Genomic DNA, 19,513 nt, shown 5'->3' with positions numbered 1-19,513 from the left:
AATTGATAGGCGCAAATGTCTTGCAAGGAACACTATTTTCAAAGCTATTTTTTGTTTTAAAAGCCTCGTAGGGATGGTTGCACTTCTGCCCAAATCCTCTAGACGGCGACAAAGCTGATTTCGAACGCCACGAACCTCCTAACACCCAAGAAGAAGAATTACAAACAACTCCGATGCAATGACGACATACCAACCGCATTTCCTCTTCATTCGTGACTCGTTAAACCTCCAAAAACTTCTTTCCTACACAAGTGAATTTTAAACGCCTCCTCTCATAGATTGAATATATCATTCGTTTACATTTTTAAATAATATTTCCCTTTTATTTTGTCATGAAGTAAACTTCGGTCAACTGCCTCTCCCGATTATTTCTTTTGTTTTGAAACACTTTCCGGATATCGAGTGAGTGCATGCCGTGAGCTTTATTTTTTATTTTTTTCCCTTCCTTCCGTTCTCTACCACACGCACAGTCAACAGTCTCACGCTGCCGCAAACACACGTAACGGGACGCGGAAGATGCTTTCGCCTGGGAAGAAAAAGCTCCCACCCGCATGTGTGTCGCCGGTTTTGCCGTGGTCAGGGCGGCTGGTGGCGAGAAAGGACTACCGCCTCACCCCGGAGGAGGAAAAGAAGGATTGGGGCTGGAATTCCATTTGACGCTGCCTTCTAATTCCCGAAGAACCGCAGGTGCGAGTGAGTAAGTGTCCAAGCTCTCAATTCGAGTGGCCGGCTGGCTAAATGAAGACGTCGTCGTGCCGTGTCGCCCCGTGAAACTGCGATGCCGTCGGGATTAGCCGCGGGGACCCTTTAATTAGCCCGAAATTCTCCCCCGGAGGGCTTCCATTCCCCACCCGTCGTCTGCCATTTCCAGCCGAAAGAACTTCACTCAAGACTATCAAGTCACGTATTGGATGATTTGATTTTTTGGTCCTCATCCATCGCCACAACCAGGACACCAGGTTAGAAAAACTGTTGGGTGGGCTCTGCAAGGGGCTTCATAGCAGCTGTTGCACAGAAGAAGAAAAATATGTTGTCTTTTGTTGCTATGTGAAAGAACTAAGCAGTCCCTTTAATTGCTATCAAAGATCGTTTGCTGGAAGTAATTCTGGTGGATTTTTGGAAGGGCTAAATCGTTGCCTTAGAGCTTCCTTCGGTCCCCCGTTTGCATTCCGCTAACACATTGCCTTAAGCTTCGAACTGGCATTCTTGCGTCTAATTCTCAATTCTGAAACGACTTCAAAGTGTGGACGAAGCGTGCAATGGTATTGCAAACTGAAATCAAGTGGGCCCGGATCTTCTTGAGCCAACAGTTCAAGTTCCCTTGACGTCACGGAGGTCAGGCATTCTTTGTTCTCCATCCGTCCCCGCCGTCCATCGGCCTGGGATTTTGCAGACCGGACATGGCGTCCCCCCAACGCCAACAACTGCTGCCTCGCCACACCGAGGTGAACTGCGACTCCAGCGGCGAGGGCGTCTCCGTGAAGCTCGGCGGCGGCGGTAAGCACAAACACGGAGGCGGAGCGCCGGGTTCCAAAAACTGCAAGTACAGCATCTCGTCCAGCTGCGGCTCCGGCGACTCTGCGGCCAAGAGGACGTTGGCGAAGAGCCTCCGCTCGCAAAAGAGGCTCCCTCGCCTTTTCGAGAGGTCCGCCGGTCACTTCTGGGACCCCAAGTTCGACTCGTCCATCCTGGAGGAGGCGTGCCGGGAACGCTCTTTCCCTCAGATCCGCCGGCGTTTCCGCTACGTGCTCTTCTACCTGTCTTCCGCCGCCCTGCTGTGGGGGGTCTACTTCGCCGCCAACCCGTCTCGGTGCGACCGGGTGGTCTTCCTGGTCCCCACCGCGTCCTTCCTCGTCTTCTGCTGCCTCCTCTTCCTCCTCACCTTGACCGAGTTTTACTCCCGCTGCCACAACGGGGCGTCCCTCTTGCTGGTGGCCGTCACCTTCGCGCTGACCCTGGCCCCTCAGATCCAGACGTCCGGCTTGGGAGATCCGGCCAGCGAGTCGCCGGACGCCGCCGAGGCTCGGCCCGACACGTCCCACCCGAACCCCTGCGTCTCGCCCGTGGGCGCCTTCTCGCTCTGCATCGAGGTCCTCCTCTTGCTCTACAGCGTCCTCCACCTTCGCCTCTTCGCGTCCGTCCTGCTGGGGTTCCTCTACTCGCTCTGTTTCGAGACCCTGGGCTGGTTCCGTCTCACCGGGGCGGGCCTGGTGCCGGAAACGGAGCTGGCCGCCCTGGTCTGGTTGGGACCCGCCAAGGCGCTACTCCACCTGTGCGCCCACGCCATCGGCGTCCACCTGTTCGTCATGTCGGAAGTGCGCTCGCGCAGCACCTTCCTGAAGGTGGGGCAGGCCATCATGCACGGCAAGGACCTGGAGGTGGAGAAAGCCCTGAAGGAGCGCATGATCCACTCGGTCATGCCCCGGGTCGTGGCGGACGAGCTGATGAAGCAGGGCGACGAGGACCCGGGCGACCACGGCGCCAAGCGCTACTCCACGGGGGGCGCGGCCGCCGCCGTCTCCAGCCCCAAGAGCCACAAGCGCAAGAAGAGCTCCATCCCCCGAGGCCAGATCATCTTCCGGCCCTTCAACATGAAACGGATGGAGCCCGTCAGCATCCTGTTCGCCGACATCGTGGGCTTCACCAAGATGTCGGCCAACAAGTCGGCCCACGCCCTGGTGGGCCTGCTCAACGACCTGTTTGGCCGCTTCGACCGGCTGTGCGAGCTGAGCGGCTGCGAGAAGATCAGCACGCTGGGCGACTGCTACTACTGCGTGGCCGGCTGCCCCGAGCCCCGCCCCGACCACGCCTACTGTTGCGTGGAGATGGGCCTGGGCATGATCCAGGCCATCGAGCACTTCTGCCTGGAGAAGCGGGAGATGGTCAACATGAGGGTGGGCGTCCACACCGGCACCATCCTCTGCGGCATCCTGGGCATGAAGCGCTTCAAGTTTGACGTCTGGTCCAACGACGTCAACCTGGCCAACTTGATGGAGCAGTTGGGCGTGGCCGGGAAGGTGCACCTGTCGCAGGCCACCGCCGACTTCCTGGACGACCGCTACGAGCGCCGAGACGGGCGGGTCAACGAGAGAATCGGACCGAGCGTGGTGGCCGACCAGCTGAAAGGTAGGCCGGCTTGCCGGGATTTCATGTTTTTTGACCGCCACACAGGCGTTTTTTTAAGTGTTTCGTCGCAGCGGAATTTGCAGCCGGAATGTGTTCTGTTCCAGTCATTTTTTTTGCCACCGAGGCGTTTTCAAGTGTTCCCTCGAGCGGAATTTGCAGTCTGAATGTGTTCTTTTTCCGTCATTTTTTTGCCAGCTCTTTAGTTTGAGGCTTTTGGAAGAAAATACCCATTTGGAAATGTGCTAGGCTGGTTTTAGTTGACAAATAGCGTATTGACCCGAATATAAGACGATCGTTATTATCAGACAACGGAAAAGGACTTTAGTTTGAGGCTTTTGGAAGAAAATATCAATTTGGAAATGTGCTAGGCTGGTTTTAGTTGACAAATAGCGTATTGACCCGAATATAAGACGATCGTTTTTATCAGACAACGAAAAAGGACTTTTTCCAACAGCAAATTCAAATTTCATACAGACAATAATCACAGTTCTGGGGTCCTGGGCTCAAATCCAGGTCGATCCACGTGTGTGGAGTTTGCATGTTCTACCGGGCATACGTGGGTTTTCTCCTGGTACTCCGGTTTCCTCCCACATTTCAAAAACATGCATGGTAGGCTTATTGTACACTTTAAATTGCCCCTAGCTGTGATTGGTTGCCCTTTGTGTCCTTGTGCCCTGTGATTGGCTGGCCACCGATTCAGGGTCTCCCCTGCCTCTGGCCCAAAGTCAGCTGGGATAGGCTCCAGCACCCCCGTGACCGTAATGAGGATAAAGGACAACGAAAAAGGACTTTTTCCAACAGCAAATTCAAATTTCAGACAGACAATAATCACAGTATACATCTGAAACAAGTGATTATAACAATATAGTCCAGATATTCACGTTTTAATATCTGAACATTTAAATATGTAAACTAAAGTGCAATCACATTTGTAAATGAATGGCTTCTGGTTTTTCAAATATAATTGAACCAATCTACTCTGATAAACAAAATTGCAATAACTGCGTTAACCATCAAAGTGCTCAGCATTCATTTTAAACCTATCTGGCGCCATCTAGCACTGCGAATAGGTATTACGTTTAGGTTTTTTTCAGTCTTATCTTATATTCAGGCAACAATGAAGAAACGAACAAAATATTTTTGGCTAACGTCGTTTGCTAACAACGTCCGTGTTAGGTTACCAGCTGTATTTTTTTCCGTTCCGCCTCGTTGAGTCATTTTCACTGGAACTCATCTCATTGTCCAAAAATGTCCTCCAATGACCTGGATATTTTTGGACTGTCATTAACAAATGAATCACTGTCGCTAGTTTTGTAAGCGTCAAAGTGTATAAAATCCACAAACTGCAATGTGCCTTGTTTTTTTTTTGGCAGCCCATGATTTATGGGACGAGATGAACGGGGGGGGGATAAAAACTTTAGCCCTCGCGTCCAGTTTTTTTCTTCTCCTTTCAGACCAATGATAAATTCTTCGGACAGCGTTATTATCCCTCGGCCTGTTTACGTCTCCTCCGGCCCGTATTCCGTTTCCATCTTCCGATTCCCCGAAGATTTGTCAGCACAGAGTTTTTCTTCCCGCCTTGCAAAAAAAACAACTTAAAAGCCATCGGTTGTTTCGATTCGCCGCCGTAAATCCCTGACGTAGGATCGAATTGCGCACATGAACAATGACGGTTTTCCCTACTGGGACATAAATTGCCTTGACCTCCACTCAGCGGCCTCATTTGGTACACCAAGCGATCCAAAACATTTTGATTTATTTACTTTTTTTATGCCACGCTTGAGTCGGATCTTTCGCAGCTGGTCGTAGATGTCGGGTAAATAAATCCTGGTTTGCTTGTACTGATTTAGCCTACACGAGAAAACACTTGTTTTTTTTGCTAATGCTAGCTAGCATAACATTTTGGTGGATATAGGCCACAATTGTTTTTGAGTGGTTAGCACGTCGGCCTCACAGCTCTGGGGTTCTGGGTTCGAATCCAGGTCGATCCACTGATTGGACACTCTAAATTGCCCCTAGGTTAGACTGTGAGACAAGAGACATCACAATTCATCTAAAGTGGGAGGGCCTGATTGCTAATGCTAACTCCCCAGCGCTATCGACGGCACTAGACACCTGTAGGAAGCGTCCTGCCGGCCTCGTTGTTCTGCGAACATCCGTGAGCTAAATTGGTCTCCGTTTCCTAGGGACGTAAGTACATGCAATTGTCTTGCTCTGTCTTCTTCAAAAAATGTCACTGTGAACTTGTTATCCACTGTTGTTGATAGCCAAAAACAGCCTGCAGATTTACGCCGTGACTTTGCTTTTGTTCTCAATTTGAAAGATTCAATTGTTTGGTTGCTCCCGCGGTAAATCTAGAAAACAGATTAAGAGCGTCTGGGCTCGTGTTCGGGTAAAATCAAATCAAAAGACTTTATTGTCATTATACACAGCTGCGTATAACGAAATTGGTGGCACTGGAGAGCAAAGAGCCAGCCACTGCACCCGTGCGCGCCGCCATCTTGGATCGGAGTCGAAATTTTCACTTTTTGTGGTACGTGGATTTGGAAAACCCCATGAATCGCAGCTTTCTGGCCGTTCATGGGGGAGTTTGAAGGTCTTTTGGCCAAAGTAAAGTGTGCGTACGCTTCTTTCGAGTGCCCCGTTGTGCTCCTTGAGCACACATGGAGCCATTAAAACCAGACGGGAGGAAAGCTCTTTGCGCTGTGGCGATAAGGCGGATTTATAGGGCCGCAGTCATTTAATGGCGCTGCGGTGTCGCACTGTAACTCAGCAGATTGCTCTACCTGTTTTTTGGGGGCGGGAGGCTGGCGACAAGGGGGGCTCGTTGAGTTACGCGGGAGAAGCTTAGTAATGGAGAATGGATGTAATTGTGACCTGAACGCCCCCAATTTATGCCGACTTTTTCCAGCCGGTCGTGTGAGCACATTATTGAATTTGCATAGCTTCTTGGATTATTATTATTTTTTCATCACACGAGGCCTTTTTGAACGGAGATAGATGGAAATCCTTTTTTAAGAAGGCGGAGAAATGGGAGCGGTTGGCGTTTTTATTAGCAGTGCGTGGACTTGGTTGAGGTTTGTCATATTAAGGGTGCTTGCGCAGCTACGTTAGCGTCATGCTCTACACACATACTGGCAGCAGGACCGTGTCCCGGGCCCGCCCAGGCTAATCGCTGTGGCAACGCACAATTAAAGGAGCTGAAAGGACAGGGCTCTTATTGGGGGAGAAGAGGCCCAATGACTGTGTTTGTTGGAAAATATGAGGGACGTCAGCGGGTTGCTTTCTATTTTTACATCTGAACTCGGATCATTTGAGCTACTAATGATTGCACGATTTTATTTATTCAACCTCAGTTGGTTCTGTAGTCCGTCATAGTTTTTTTTCCAGCAAATCCATTCGGCTCCCGGCGAGTGGGTGAGATTGAGGTGTATATAGCTGGGCCCGACTAGAAGTCGAATTTGACCACAAAATGGTGACTAAAGGACCCACTGCATACTTAAAAGTCAAGTTTTCTTTTAATTTGGATTTTTGGGTGCTGTTTTGTGACATCTAAATGGCCCCAAAAAGTTCTTTTTTACTGTAGTTGAATCGTACGTGGCGAGCTTATCTCGTTCCCCGGGTAAATGGCGATCATGACTCATGGACGCAGCCAAAGCTTTCCTTCTTTTGTGATCAAGGGCACAGAAAATGTCTTTGCACGCACGCTCTCTCGCCAGTTTTTATAGATCGTGATGGATGACGCTGACACACACACAAACACGCACACGCACACCTATAGAAGCCCACTCACCTGCACGCATTCACTTTTATCCATTGTGCGCTTTATCGCCAACTCCCACGCACGTAGCTCCGCCCCCGGCTATGTTTGCGGCTACGTCGACTCCTTATTGCGCACCGCAGGCAGCGTGAATTGGCCCCGTGAATTATGAATGAGGGTAGATGATGACTGGCGCAGGGTGGGGAGGAGTCGTTTATGTACACGACGTGCACAGATGGTCTTTCCTGTGCCATGAATTATTGTGTTCCTATTTTTTTGCTGGAGGAGGGAAATTATATTGCGGTTATTCAGAGCTCTGCCTGCTATATGTAAAGGATTTTATTGTTTTGGGAAAGATGAAAACGGGTAATGGAGTTAATTATTGAGCTGAAACCCAATTATTCTCAGCCGAAAAGAGCGCAAAGGGGCTCCTCGGTGGTGATTGTGGGCTCTTTAAACTGCTGTATTTAAAAGAAGGGATTAAATATAAATAGAGACAGGGACTATTTGGGGTTTAAATGTTTCAAATGTGGATAGCACGGTGGAAGAGTGGTTGGCACGATTGCCGGTTCAATCCCAGGTGGGTTCTGGCATTCCAGTTTGGGGTTTGCATGTTCTCACTGTACTTGTGTGGGTTTTCATTGGGTATGCTGCTTGTTTTTTCCACATCCCAGCAACATGCATGCTAGGCTAATTGTTTGCTAAATTGTCCTTAGGTATGAGTTGGAGTAGAGCTGGGCGATTAGACCTTAATGATAATTATCGTCATATAATTTTCGTTAAGAATATGATAAAAAAATTATAATTTAAAACTGCAATTACCCTATCCGACCACCACAGAGAACGGGGCGCTGTTGCGACATGAATACTAGTTCCAGACCAACGTTCCGGAGAAGAAGAGGATGATAAGTAAAAGTGTTTTTAGCATAGTTAGCAATAGAGGCTAACATGGAGCATGAAAACACGGGCACAGGGAGAACACATAACTCCACACAGGATTGTCGGAACCCATCAAGGATTTGAACCTTCGATCATAGAACTGCGAGGCAGACTTGCTATCCACTTGTGTCGCCTGTGTCAAAGAAAATCTGGCTCTTCAAAAATCTTTTTTTTAACATTTCTCGTGGCCTCACTGGGAAGAAAATATTAGTGACAAGTTAACGGCGTGGAACGGCCGGCCCCCCGTGACCCTTCCAGCTGTCAGCTGCTCCTCCGTCGATACGACAGCCGGTTGTCGCTCGTGTCTGTTGCTAACATCACGCCCGCTTGGCCGTGCCGTGCGCTAAGTACTTGAGATATTCCCAACAGAGGTCATCCCCTGACCTTTTATCACTCTGGCTTTCCATTCATGTCACACTCCTTTTCCGCCACGCTGACTCTCGTCCTTGGCTCGTCGCGTCTTCTCGCCCGCCGTCGGAATCTGGAACGGGTGACTTACGCATGCCCCGCTTGGACCAGGGTTTAAAATGCAGTCATAGACATGACAAACTCTCCAACAGCCCCCCCAAAATACACAATAATGAAGGAATATATACTATATGTGGTATTTTTGGCAGGGCAATTCTTTATTTCAAGAACAAACACGCGTTAAAGTAACAATAGTAAAATTGGGAACAAAAGAGTAAATAGGGGTCTGTTAATGTAAGGGTTTTTCAGGTAACTATTTCCGAATAAAATAACAATATAATGGTCCGAAATTAAAAAAAAAACATAAGTCGTGTTTGAATACAATACTAGCCAATCTATGAAAAAGGTTATTCATTCGTTTCTGAAATGCTTTATCCTCTACTAGGTTGGCGGGGGTGCTGGAGCCTATCCCAGCTGACTTCGGGCCAGAGGCGGGGGAGAACATCTTGAATTGGGTGGCCAGCCAATCACAGGGCACAAGGAGACAAACAACCAATCACGACAATTTCAAGTGTCTATGCATGTTTTTGGAATGTGGGAGGAAACCGGAGTACCCGGAGAAAACCCACGCAGGCCCGGGCAGAACATGCAAACTCCACACAGGTGGACCAATCTGGATTCGAACCCAGAACCCCAGAGCTGTGAGGCCGACGTGCTAACCAGCCACCACCGGGCCGCCTGAAATAGGTTATAATCCATAAAATACGTTACTTATGAGAATTTTTTTTTACGTCAATGAGGCACTTTTTTAAATACTCACTTTCTCAGCAAATAATGAAAAATAATCTAAATAACGAACCACCCGCCCTCACCAATATCGTGATGGAAAGCCCCGCCCATCACTACAGCCACCCAGATGCTAAGCTCCACCCACCAACCCTCCCTTCAAGCATCTCCTTGGCTATCTGCTTTGTTGCTAATTCAACACATTGACTTATGAAGTCCTGACTGGCGCTTAATGATGTTGTTCTACATCTTGCGCTAAATTTAACACGGCGGCCGTGGAAGGGGGGGACGCGGGCGGGCAACATGTTGCCACTTGTCAGCACTGGGATGCTATTAAAAGAAGGCCGCCGATTGATTGATTGAGGGCGCTGGAGCGATCGTGGCCCTCCCTCTTCTTCTTCTTCTGGTTCTGGTTCCGGTTCTGGTTCTGGTTCCCTTCCCGCTGATCTCCAAGTAGATCCAGGCAGAGCCTTCAGCTTTGATTTGACATGCACGTCTCTCAACTGTATAATTACGCCGTTTTCCCCTGCCAGTCTTTTGGCAATCTGTGTGGGTGTGTTGAAAATAATGGTGCTGGGACGATTCGCCGACGTCATTCGGCGAATCGTGCGGTAACGGAAATTTTTGGAAACATATATTCAAAATGATTAGCCGAGAACCTTAATTCAAAGATGAATCTCAACGTTTTCTATGCTGGTGTAAATTTTCTGGAGTAGGATTTCTGGATTTACAATTTCATTACAGTACTTACTGTTATAAATACTTTTTTTTCCTCTATTTCTTCTGTCACGTACTGTTCTGCGTGTGTTTGGCCGTGAATAAATGCCCTTGTTATTCCTAAATGAATGTTATCTGTAACGGGCCGAGGTTGAAAAACATGTACACACACGATCCGGGGGCGGGGCGAGCGCGCGAATGCCATTTCGGCGAAACGTCCGTTCGGCGAACTGTCCGTCGGCCAAACGTCCGTCGGCGAATCGTCCGGTCACGGAAATTAATAGATGTAAAACAAATTCTTTCCTAGAAACTAAACAGTCTTAATTGGAATTTTTGCAAAATCATAATGCCTCATTTTCCCAGGCAGGGATTTGAAATGCGTGCGTATATTTGTTTTTTTAATGTAGCAGGTAATTACACTTGGCTATTGCAAAGCAAATAGGAGACAGCCATTTTTTTCTTCTTGTCCATTTGCAGGCGTGGGTTTTTGTCCAAATATCAATTGGTCATATTTCAAAGATGTCCTTCAGAAGCCATCGCCGTTGTTCAAAAAGTTTAAAGGCCGATAGCCTGATTTCATCACAATGGACCGGTGTTCCAGCACCCCTGACAATGAAGATGAGAGCTGCACTAAAATAGCGATGGCCCAGGTTGAGTGGCTGGGTAGCGCTCTCTTCATTGTTATTGCTGGAGAGTCCTTGAGCAAGACCCTCAACCCTTAATAAATGTGTCAGTCGCTGAAAGGGAGTTCAATAACCGCAGTTTAGTCTTATTTTCCTCAAATCAAGAGATTAGACTAGGACATACATGATGATTAATATATAAACATTTTTTTTCTGAACAGGAACAGGAACCCCCCCACTTTTATTCTTGAATCGTATGCATTATTGTTAATAATTATTCCAATCTGTACACCCTTGCCTAACACAAACGAGCCGTAAAATACAGCAGCTCATGAAGTGATACATTGATCTCGGACTCTTCAAACATGTGCCGCAATTATATGCACATTGGTAGCGATTGAATTTTACACATGGTTATGCAACATCCATCCATATACGTTGTAAGAAATAGATAAATATAAGGCTCGATTTATAACTTGATCATTTCTTTAGTAGCTTTGCCGACATAATGGCGGATGTCGGCTGGCTTTCTTCCCAGCACTGCACTGTAAAATGAATTAATATTTGTTTTTTTTTAAAATCTGGCCCTTTCTAGGCTTGAGGACCTACCTGATTTCTGGACGCAAAGCGGAGAAACCTCCTCCTTGTAGCTGCTCCGGGTCGACGTCCGAGCACCCCGATGCCAGATGCTGCTTGCGGGCAGCGCATCCAATGGGCGGGGAACCCTCAGCCTCATGCCTTGCCAAGGTGAGCAGGGGGGAAAAGGCGCGTACTTTTCGTCCTAGCCATCGCTTAGCTTTTACTTACGTGGGATTTGAACAGGCTTTAATTATTTGTTGGCATGTGCAATTCCCTTGCCTTCAGGGCAGAAAAAAGTAGCCTTTAGCCTTTTACATTTCCATATTTGTATTGTGGGTTTTTTCTTTTCTATGGGAGAAAAAAGTCATTTTGCATTAATAAATCGATGGGAAATTTGATAGCGAGCTTTGTGCATTGGGAGTCTTGCCATTTAGAGGTGGACTCCATTTAAAGGGTTTGCTTCAAAAGAAGGGAATCAAACTCATCAGGGTTGGAAATAGATTTACAACTAAATGAATAAATATGTAAATTAAGTTTGTTAAGAAATCTCTACTTTTTAGACTTCCTTTTGCAGTCCTGTCTTAACGGTGACTGGATCCCTGGCGGCCCGCCGGGTTTATAAAAAAAATGAGGGGGGACTTGCTCTGGTTAATCAGAATGAAAAGAGACTAATGGGAATTATTTAATAAGTATTTTTGGCCCAACGTTCGTCCCACTTTATGCTCCATTTTACTTCTCTAATTGTATTAGTGGCCATGTTAAGCTAAGCCCGAATCCAAAATGCACCGATGTTGTCGTCATTTGACTTCCGAGATCACAGGTGTCAAAGTGGCGGCCCGGGGGTCGAATGTGGCCCGCCGCATCATTTTGTGTGGCCCGGGAAAGTAAATGATGAGTGCCGACTTTCTGTTTTAGGATCAAATTAAAATGAAGAGTATAGATGTATATTAGATTTCATGATTTTCCCCCTTTTAAATCAATAATTATATTTTTTAAATCAATGTTTCTGTGTTTTTAGTTAAAAAATCATTTTCTAAATCTAGATCTAAAAATATATTTAAAAAAAAAGCTAAAATAAACATTGTTTTAGATCTATAAAAACTGAATATTCAGGGCCTTTTTATTCAGTTTATTTAATCCATTTATTAAAAAAAATCTAAATATTATATCTAAAATGGTCCGGCCCACGTGAAATGGAGTTGACGTCAAAGCGGCCTGCGAACCAACCCGAGTCTGACACCCTTGTCCTAGATGCAAATCATGTCCCCGGTTTTCACCCCATCCTCCATTTCTCCGCAGCCCCCGTGCCCGTCCTGCAACGTGGTCGTCGTGGCCCCCGCCGAAAAACCGCCGGAAGAAGGCGACGCCGGCCACGGCTGCGACGAAGAGCGCACGACGCCTCAACTTTTCCACGCCGCTCCCCAGGACTCTGCCGGCGCGAAGGGGGCGGGCGCCAAGTGCGGCTCCAAGGCCCTCAACGGTCTCCTGAGTAGTCCCAGGCTGGAACCTCTGAACAACAGCCAAACGTCGCTGTGCGAGATGCTGCAGGAGAAGGAGAAGAAGACGTGGGCCGTCGGGGCTCTGGGCATGGACCACTCGGCGCTCATCACGCTGCGCTCCAAGAACTTCCGGGAGAGGAGCGACGCCCACTTTGTGGACGTCATTAAAGGGGACAGGTGAGGACGGACGGAAAACCTTTTTAAAAAAATCTATCTATTTATGATGATCACTTGCATTGATTTGTCCTCCTTTAACAGCCTGATGAAGGACTATTTCTACCGACCGCCCATTAACAGGCTGTCCCTCACCTTTCTGGATAAAAGCCTGGAGTCTGCCTACCAGATAAGCTACCAGGAGGAGGTGTGTTTGTTTATTTAACTGTTATTAGACTGATAATACACGTAAGCAGGAAGAAGGGATGTTTTTTTCATTTAGGGTGTATTGTTCTTACACTGCTGGCGATGGCAAGAATTTGCAAGTTATTAATAATTAGTATTTCTTTTCAACTTTATCAGTAAGATGGGTTTGTGTCGATAAATGCATTTAAAATGTGACAGAATATGACAAATGCGGCATTTTAATTGTGATGTGGGGATATGCCGCCCTCTGCTGGTGTGCTTTGGTAATGCACTTTGGCATTACATTTATATTTTCTCTCATAAAAACTGTTGTATCGTACAAATATGAGGTTGAATTATGACGAATTAGATTTGAAATTTGGACGATTTTTTATTTGCTGGCAATTTTGTAGTGCTTTGCTGCCCTCTGCTGGTGTGCGTGAGAAATGCACGTTTACTGAACAAGTCCTAAATTTGTTTTAATCCCATACGGCCATCCTATTTGACCTTTCATCTCACAAAAATGTTTAATCATCTCTACTTTTGTCATTTTTTGGGGGTTCAATGAGGAATCTATGGGAAACATTTGCAAAACTTTATTTTCTCCTGGAATGGAACGTGTTTTTGGACTAGGTGGAAAGCCAAGCATCCGCACAGACCTTCGCCAGCCCGACGTTCAGTTCTTTCTTGGACATGTTGCTGTGCTCGTCCGTGTTTGTGGCCTTGTCGGTGGCGTGCTTCCTCCGCCCCGTCGTCACCCGGCTGAGTCTCCCCACGCCGGCGCTCATCGTGACGGCCTTCGCCGCCTTTCTGGAGGCTCTGGCGCTCTTGTTTGCCGTACGGTAAGAAAACAACGGGCAAACTTTTTGACAGAAAGGTACGTTTTTTTAACGGCGCGTTGTCGTTTCTCTTCCCAGCACGGCGTTCTACCTGGACGGCGCTCTGAAGTGCACCCGGAGCCTCACCAAAGCCGTGTCAGGTTGGATCCCGCGTCACCTGACGGGCGCCGTCACGGTGTCCCTGCCCGCTTTGGCGGTTTTCTCCCACGTCACCTGCGATATGCATCACTCCGTTCAGGTGGAGCGTAATGTTCTCGTCTTTTCCCGCTGGATGGTAGAATTGCAAGCGTCCTTTTTGTCTCTCCAGTCCGCCACGTTCGTCAGCTGCGCCGCCATCATCGCCATCATTCACTTCTGTAATTCCTGCCAGCTCAGCTACTGGATGCGCTCCACTTTAGCCACTTTGGTGGGACTGGCGCTTCTTTCGCTGCTGGTCACGTCGCCCTGCAGGTGAGATCCAACCGATTGGTCGCAGATTTTGCAACGTCGACGATCATCGGGTCTTTTTCTTACAAGCCAGGAATGATAAATATTCATGGGAAATGGGTGCAAACAGTAAAAGTATTAGACCAAGGGTGTCGGACTCGGGTTGGTTCTCGATTTCATGTGGGCCGGACCATTTTAGATATAATATTTAGATTTTTTAATATAAATGGATTAAAAGCCTTGAATATTCCGTTTTTTATAGATTAGATCTAAAACAATGTTTATTTTAGCTTTTTTATGTATTTTTAGATTTTACAAAATGATTTTTGAACTAAAAACAGGAAAAAAATGATTAAAAATGACAATTATTGATTTAAAAGGGGGGAAATCAGGAAATGTAATATACATCTATACTCTTCATTTTAATTTGATCCTAAAACAGAAAGTCGGCACTCATGATTCACTTTCTCGGGCCGCACAAAATGATGCGGCGGGCCAGATTCGGCCCCCGGGCCGCCACTTTGGCACGTGTGTATTAGACAAAGCCCAAAAACTTTTTTTTACATTAAATTTGTTCATTCTTTTGCTGACAGCCATTTTTACCAGAAATTCTTCTTTCAAGTGTCACAGAATATTTTGTTCTATGGCTAAATTAGTATGAAACAAAAGAGGAAATTCCCATCTTTCATTATAAAAAATATATATATATATATATATTTTTTGGTTTTTCAGGAATTAGCAGTTGAATATTCTAAACAACGTTGTTCATACGTTTTTGGTCGGGAATGAGTTAATTTCTTTAGTGATGAGTATATTTATGGTATTTTAGGGTGAATTGAAAAGAACTAAAAAAATTGCATTGTATTCATGTATCAATATTTTCTATTTATGTGTATGCTTCATTTTTTCTAGAGTTGCTGGAAATCTTTTTTTCTGGTAAGTTTTCTTTCCAATCTTCATATTATTATTATTATTATTATTATTATTATTATTTTGTTGCACACATCAAGTATTGGCTAGTAGATTTGTTTCACATTCAGAATGTGTATCACAAATGAACTGCTATTGATGCAAGAGTTGCTTTAAATATATTTTTTAAAATTGATAAGATGTCAAAATTGGACAGAGAAGGGTCACAGAAATGTTATCGTTGAAATGGATGAGTTCCAAAAAATATTATTCTCATACTTTGGCCAACTGTCAGGATGAAATATATCGATTTTTTTTTTTTAACGGGACACGCTCGCCTCGCAGGTTAGACGAGCATAACGAGAGCAACGTCAACGGCTCGGCGGTCCAACGGGAGCCTTCGGTCCGAGGCCACTTCCAAGAACTCCTGGTCCCCGAGGCCTGCGTGGCCTTTCCCCTGCTCCTCCTCCTGGTCTGGTTCCTGAACCGCGAATTCGAGGTGAGTTACCGCCTCCACTACCACGGCAACGTGGAGGCGGACCAGCACCGCATCAAGATCCAGAACATGAGGGACCAGGCGGACTGGCTGCTGCGCAACATCATCCCCATCCACGTGGCCGAGCAGCTGAAGGTGACGCAGAGCTACTCCAAGAACCACGACGACGTGGGCGTGATCTTCGCCAGCATCGTCAACTTCGGCGAGTTCTACGAGGAGAGCTACGAGGGCGGCAAGGAGTGCTACCGCGTCCTCAACGAGCTGATCGGCGACTTCGACGAGCTGCTGCGGACGCCCGCCTTCGCCGACATCGAGAAGATCAAGACCATCGGCGCCAGCTACATGGCGGCGGCCGGCCTCAACGCCCAGCGCTGCGCCGACGCCGCCCACCCGCACGCCCACCTGCGCGCCCTCTTCGACTTTGCCCTGGAGATGATGCGGGTGGTGGACGACTTCAACAAGAACATGCTGGGCTTCGGCTTCAAGCTGCGCGTGGGCTTCAACCACGGCCCGCTCACCGCCGGCGTCATCGGCACCACCAAGCTCCTCTACGACATCTGGGGCGACACGGTCAACATCGCCTCCCGCATGGACACCACCGGCGTGGAGTGCCGCGTCCAGGTCAGCGAGGAGAGCTACTGCGTGCTCAGCGCCATGGACTACGACTTTGACTACCGGGGCACCGTCAACGTCAAGGGCAAGGGGCAGATGAAGACCTTCCTGTACCCCAAGTGCGGCGACGGCGGTCCCGTGCCGCAGTACCAGCTGTCCGTGTCCCCGGAGATCCGGGCGCAGGTGGACGGGAGCATCGGACGCTCGCCCACCGACGAAATCGCCAGCCTGGTGCCCGCCGGCGTCGCCGGCCTGGTGCCCGCCGCCCACGCCGCTTCCGGCAACATGGTGCCCAGCGTCAGCGCCGGTTCCGCCGCCAGGACGGGTCTGGACGGGCCTCAGTGGCGCCCCCCGGCGCGGGCCTGCCACGTGGGGCGATCCGCGTCGCACGGCGGCCTCGCGTCTTTGCACGTCAACCACCCGGACGGACCCCCTCCCGGCAGGAAGCGGCTAGTTGTCTCGGCGGCGGACAAACGGCAGGATTCCAACAGGCTCTAACGCGTTGGTTGGCGTTCAAGGTGGGTGATTGGCCAAGTGGAGTTGCTTTCCAAATGAACCCTTTTCACAAAGTCTCTTATTACACACACTAGCACTCGTAACAGTGAAGTTAAGAAAATGCGTCGACCAGCCGGCGTTTGTTTCTCTCGCCTTTAATGTCACTTCATAAACAAAGACGGCGATAGACGTTCATGATCATTTGATGCGGGCAGCACTCCTTTATTTATTCTTTCTTTTTCTGAACCGCGTATCCTCACCAGGGTGGTGGGGGTGCTGGAGCCCATCCCAGCCGACTTGGGGCACGAGGCGGCGGACACCCTGAATTGGTGGCCGGCCAATCGCAGAGCACGAGGAGACCAAGGACAACCATTCGCAGCTAGGGGATAATTTGGAGCGTCCAATCAGCCTACCCTGCATCTTTTTGGGATGTGGGAGGAAACCGGAGTACCCGTAGAAAGCCCACGCAAGCCCGGGGAGAACATGCAAACTCCACACAATGAGCACCCTCCTGGGATCGAACCCCGACCCCAGAACTTTGAGGTCAACACCCCAACCACTCATCCACCAGGCCGCCAGCACTCATTTAATAATGTAAAAATCTTGAATAATAACGTATGTATTTCTGTTGTTATCCATTTTAGCTTTATGAGTTGCTGGTAGAGACAGCACGGTACGGAAGTGGTTAGCACTTCTGCCTCGCAGTTCTGGGGTCGAGCGTTCAATCTCTGGCCTTCCCGTCTGAAGCTTGCAGGTTCTTAGATTAACGTATTATTATTAAAATGAAGCCCCTCGCCGTCAAAATGGATTTGATACTTATCGCCGTAAATTGCAGCCAATGAGTTAAGCGAGTGCCCGATGAAGGCTTTTAATTGGCTCCAAAGAGTCACGTGGGTAAAATGGCTGTAAATGGATTACACGTGTATTATTGTCAATGGCAGTGACAGATTTTCCAGTTTCTTTCAGTGAGTCCACCAATCTGAAATATCTTCACTTTTGTGCATTCTGGTTTGTTTTGGGAATTACGGTGCGTTCCGTCACCCCTCTTCCACTTGGCAGTTTGCATTTCATGCGACAGCGAATGGAAAAGTCCAAAGGAAAGCTGTTTTTTGAGGAAAAAAATACAACCAAGTGCATACTTGATTCAACTTGACCTTTAATCCATCTTCATTTGAAGTGCCTTTAGAATAGAATAATATCCCGACTCCAGCATTGTTTCAATAACTCTTAAAGGGGAACAAAAATGCTTTAGATGTATCTATGTTTTTTGTCACCTTTTGCCTTTTAATATAAAATGGCTGACCTTACTTGCAGAAAGTGCGACACGACTTCTTTTAGCAAAATAAAAGTTTTTAATCTAAGTTACAGTCCTACACTAGCTTTTAACTCTAACAGCAAGAATTTGTGACATATAAAATTTTAACGTTAAAATATTTGGACCTAGTATGGAGCCCTGTGGAACTCCGCCAAAAAAAACCTTGTTTCAGTCGTTAGTCTAGCCTGAAATAAAACATCCAATACATATTTCACATCAGTTATCGGGTTCTGTCAACGATATTTTCTGTCTGTTATATTAAATTGTAATAATTGAACAAATCAAATCAGACAATCTAAAGCAACATCAACCAAAGTAATACATCCACTTGCATAACTAATTAATTTGCCCAGCTAGCTGATTTAATAACAATGCTTTTTAACTTGGTGTGAATATTTTTTGATATATTGTGGGTATGTATCGTGTATCTTTAATTGACAGGTGTTTTTATTGAGTTATTTTGGGGTATTTTTTTTTTAGAAATTGCGATGGGTCGTGCCTTTTGATTTCAACAAAATTTAATGTAAACATAACATTATAAAGCCTTACAACCGGTATTTATTTCTACACAGAGTTTTGAGTGCAATAATGCAAATGGAGTAAAAGGGATTTTATGCCTATGAGCACAATTCTCTGCCAAATGTGTATTTATTACAAGAGTAAAGGTACGCGCCAGTGATAATTCAATAAGTGCTTAGTTACATTTGCGTAATATTTGTCAAGCCATTCATTTTTGATACTAAACGTTTTCATTTTTACTTCATTACTGTCATACACAAGTATTAACAGTGGATACTTTGTATTTGTTTCTTATTTTGCTTCTCGAAAAGGTTATTTTAAAAAGTATATGTATAGTTTGACGTACTAAGCAGTGTGCCAGCAGAGTGGCATGCTGGGAAATGTTGATGCCAAAGAGTGTCATCGCTGTCTCATTTAATAACAAACAAAAATAATAATAATAAGCAAGGTGGCTTGTGTGTAGTAAATTCACAATTGCACAAGGCATATACTCAGTTTTATGTAGAGTATGATTTTATACTGTGTAGTATCGGAGTATTTTCTATTATTTATGTGTGCATGTACTGATTAGCATAAAAGCTAACTAGCACATTTAAAATCAGTTTGTCTGCATGTGTTGTTCAGGAAAAGAGTCGTCATTTAGCTGTAATTTGTAGTTGTTTTTTGTTTTTTTCTCAGTTGGTGTTATTTTTTAGAACCCCAACTAGCCAAATGAAGTAATTACTAGCATGACGAGTCTATCATGCTAATGTTTTCGTTACTTGTTATTTGATTGGTTATTTGTATTTAGCACGCTCATTAGGTATGCAAAGGAAGGTAACTTTAAATAAAGTTTTGTCTAAACTTTATTGTATACTCATAGAACACTTTTTGTGATAGTGCCAAATACCATTTAGAAAATATGAATGCAGTAATTTAAAAAAAAGATAAATGACCAAAAATAGTCCTTTGGTAGAGAGATAAAAAAATATAGTAGACTTTTATTTTTTGGCTCAACTCGTTGTCTGTCATTGACGTCACCATAAAAAGTAAGTATGTGTGTTATTCTTTATTTTTCTTTTGTACTCCATGTATTTTTAATTTTTGCCGAAAGTGTAGCGTACTCATATATCCATTATTTTCCGGC

The 19,513-nt window shown here is 46.4% G+C and overlaps 1 protein-coding gene across 2 annotated transcripts; it reads left to right on the top strand.

Annotated features, from left to right (window-relative positions):
• Nucleotides 1-286: 286 nt before the first annotated feature.
• adcy9b (adenylate cyclase 9b) lies at nt 287-19,235 on the top strand. Of its 2 annotated transcripts, XM_077618138.1 has the most exons (10): nt 287-3,126; nt 10,955-11,106; nt 12,238-12,614; nt 12,696-12,798; nt 13,410-13,618; nt 13,694-13,853; nt 13,923-14,065; nt 14,954-14,977; nt 15,296-16,576; nt 16,817-19,235. In XM_077618138.1, exons 1-9 carry the CDS (start codon nt 1,401-1,403, stop codon nt 16,554-16,556), a joined length of 4,155 nt encoding a protein of 1,384 aa, XP_077474264.1. In that variant the 5' UTR covers nt 287-1,400; the 3' UTR covers nt 16,557-16,576; nt 16,817-19,235. The 2 variants fall into 2 exon arrangements, with proteins under 2 accessions (XP_077474264.1, XP_077474263.1); XM_077618137.1 differs by having other exon boundaries at nt 288-3,126; nt 15,296-19,235.
• Nucleotides 19,236-19,513: the final 278 nt, after the last annotated feature.

This window comes from Stigmatopora argus, chromosome 14 (assembly GCF_051989625.1).
Source record: "Stigmatopora argus isolate UIUO_Sarg chromosome 14, RoL_Sarg_1.0, whole genome shotgun sequence".
NCBI lineage: Eukaryota > Metazoa > Chordata > Actinopteri > Syngnathiformes > Syngnathidae > Stigmatopora > Stigmatopora argus.
The sequence above is the reverse complement of the archived record's forward strand: the minus strand, read 5'-3'. Positions and strand labels throughout refer to the sequence as shown.

Coding starts and splice junctions, on each gene's coding strand:
- adcy9b (XM_077618138.1), top strand. CDS start 1,401: ATGGCGTCCCCCCAACGCCAACAACTGCTGCCTCGCCACACCGAGGTG. Junction 3,127..10,954: donor GGTGGCCGACCAGCTGAAAG/GTAGGCCGGCTT, acceptor GGCCCTTTCTAG/GCTTGAGGACCTACCTGATT. Junction 14,066..14,953: donor CTGGTCACGTCGCCCTGCAG/GTGAGATCCAAC, acceptor CATTTTTTCTAG/AGTTGCTGGAAATCTTTTTT.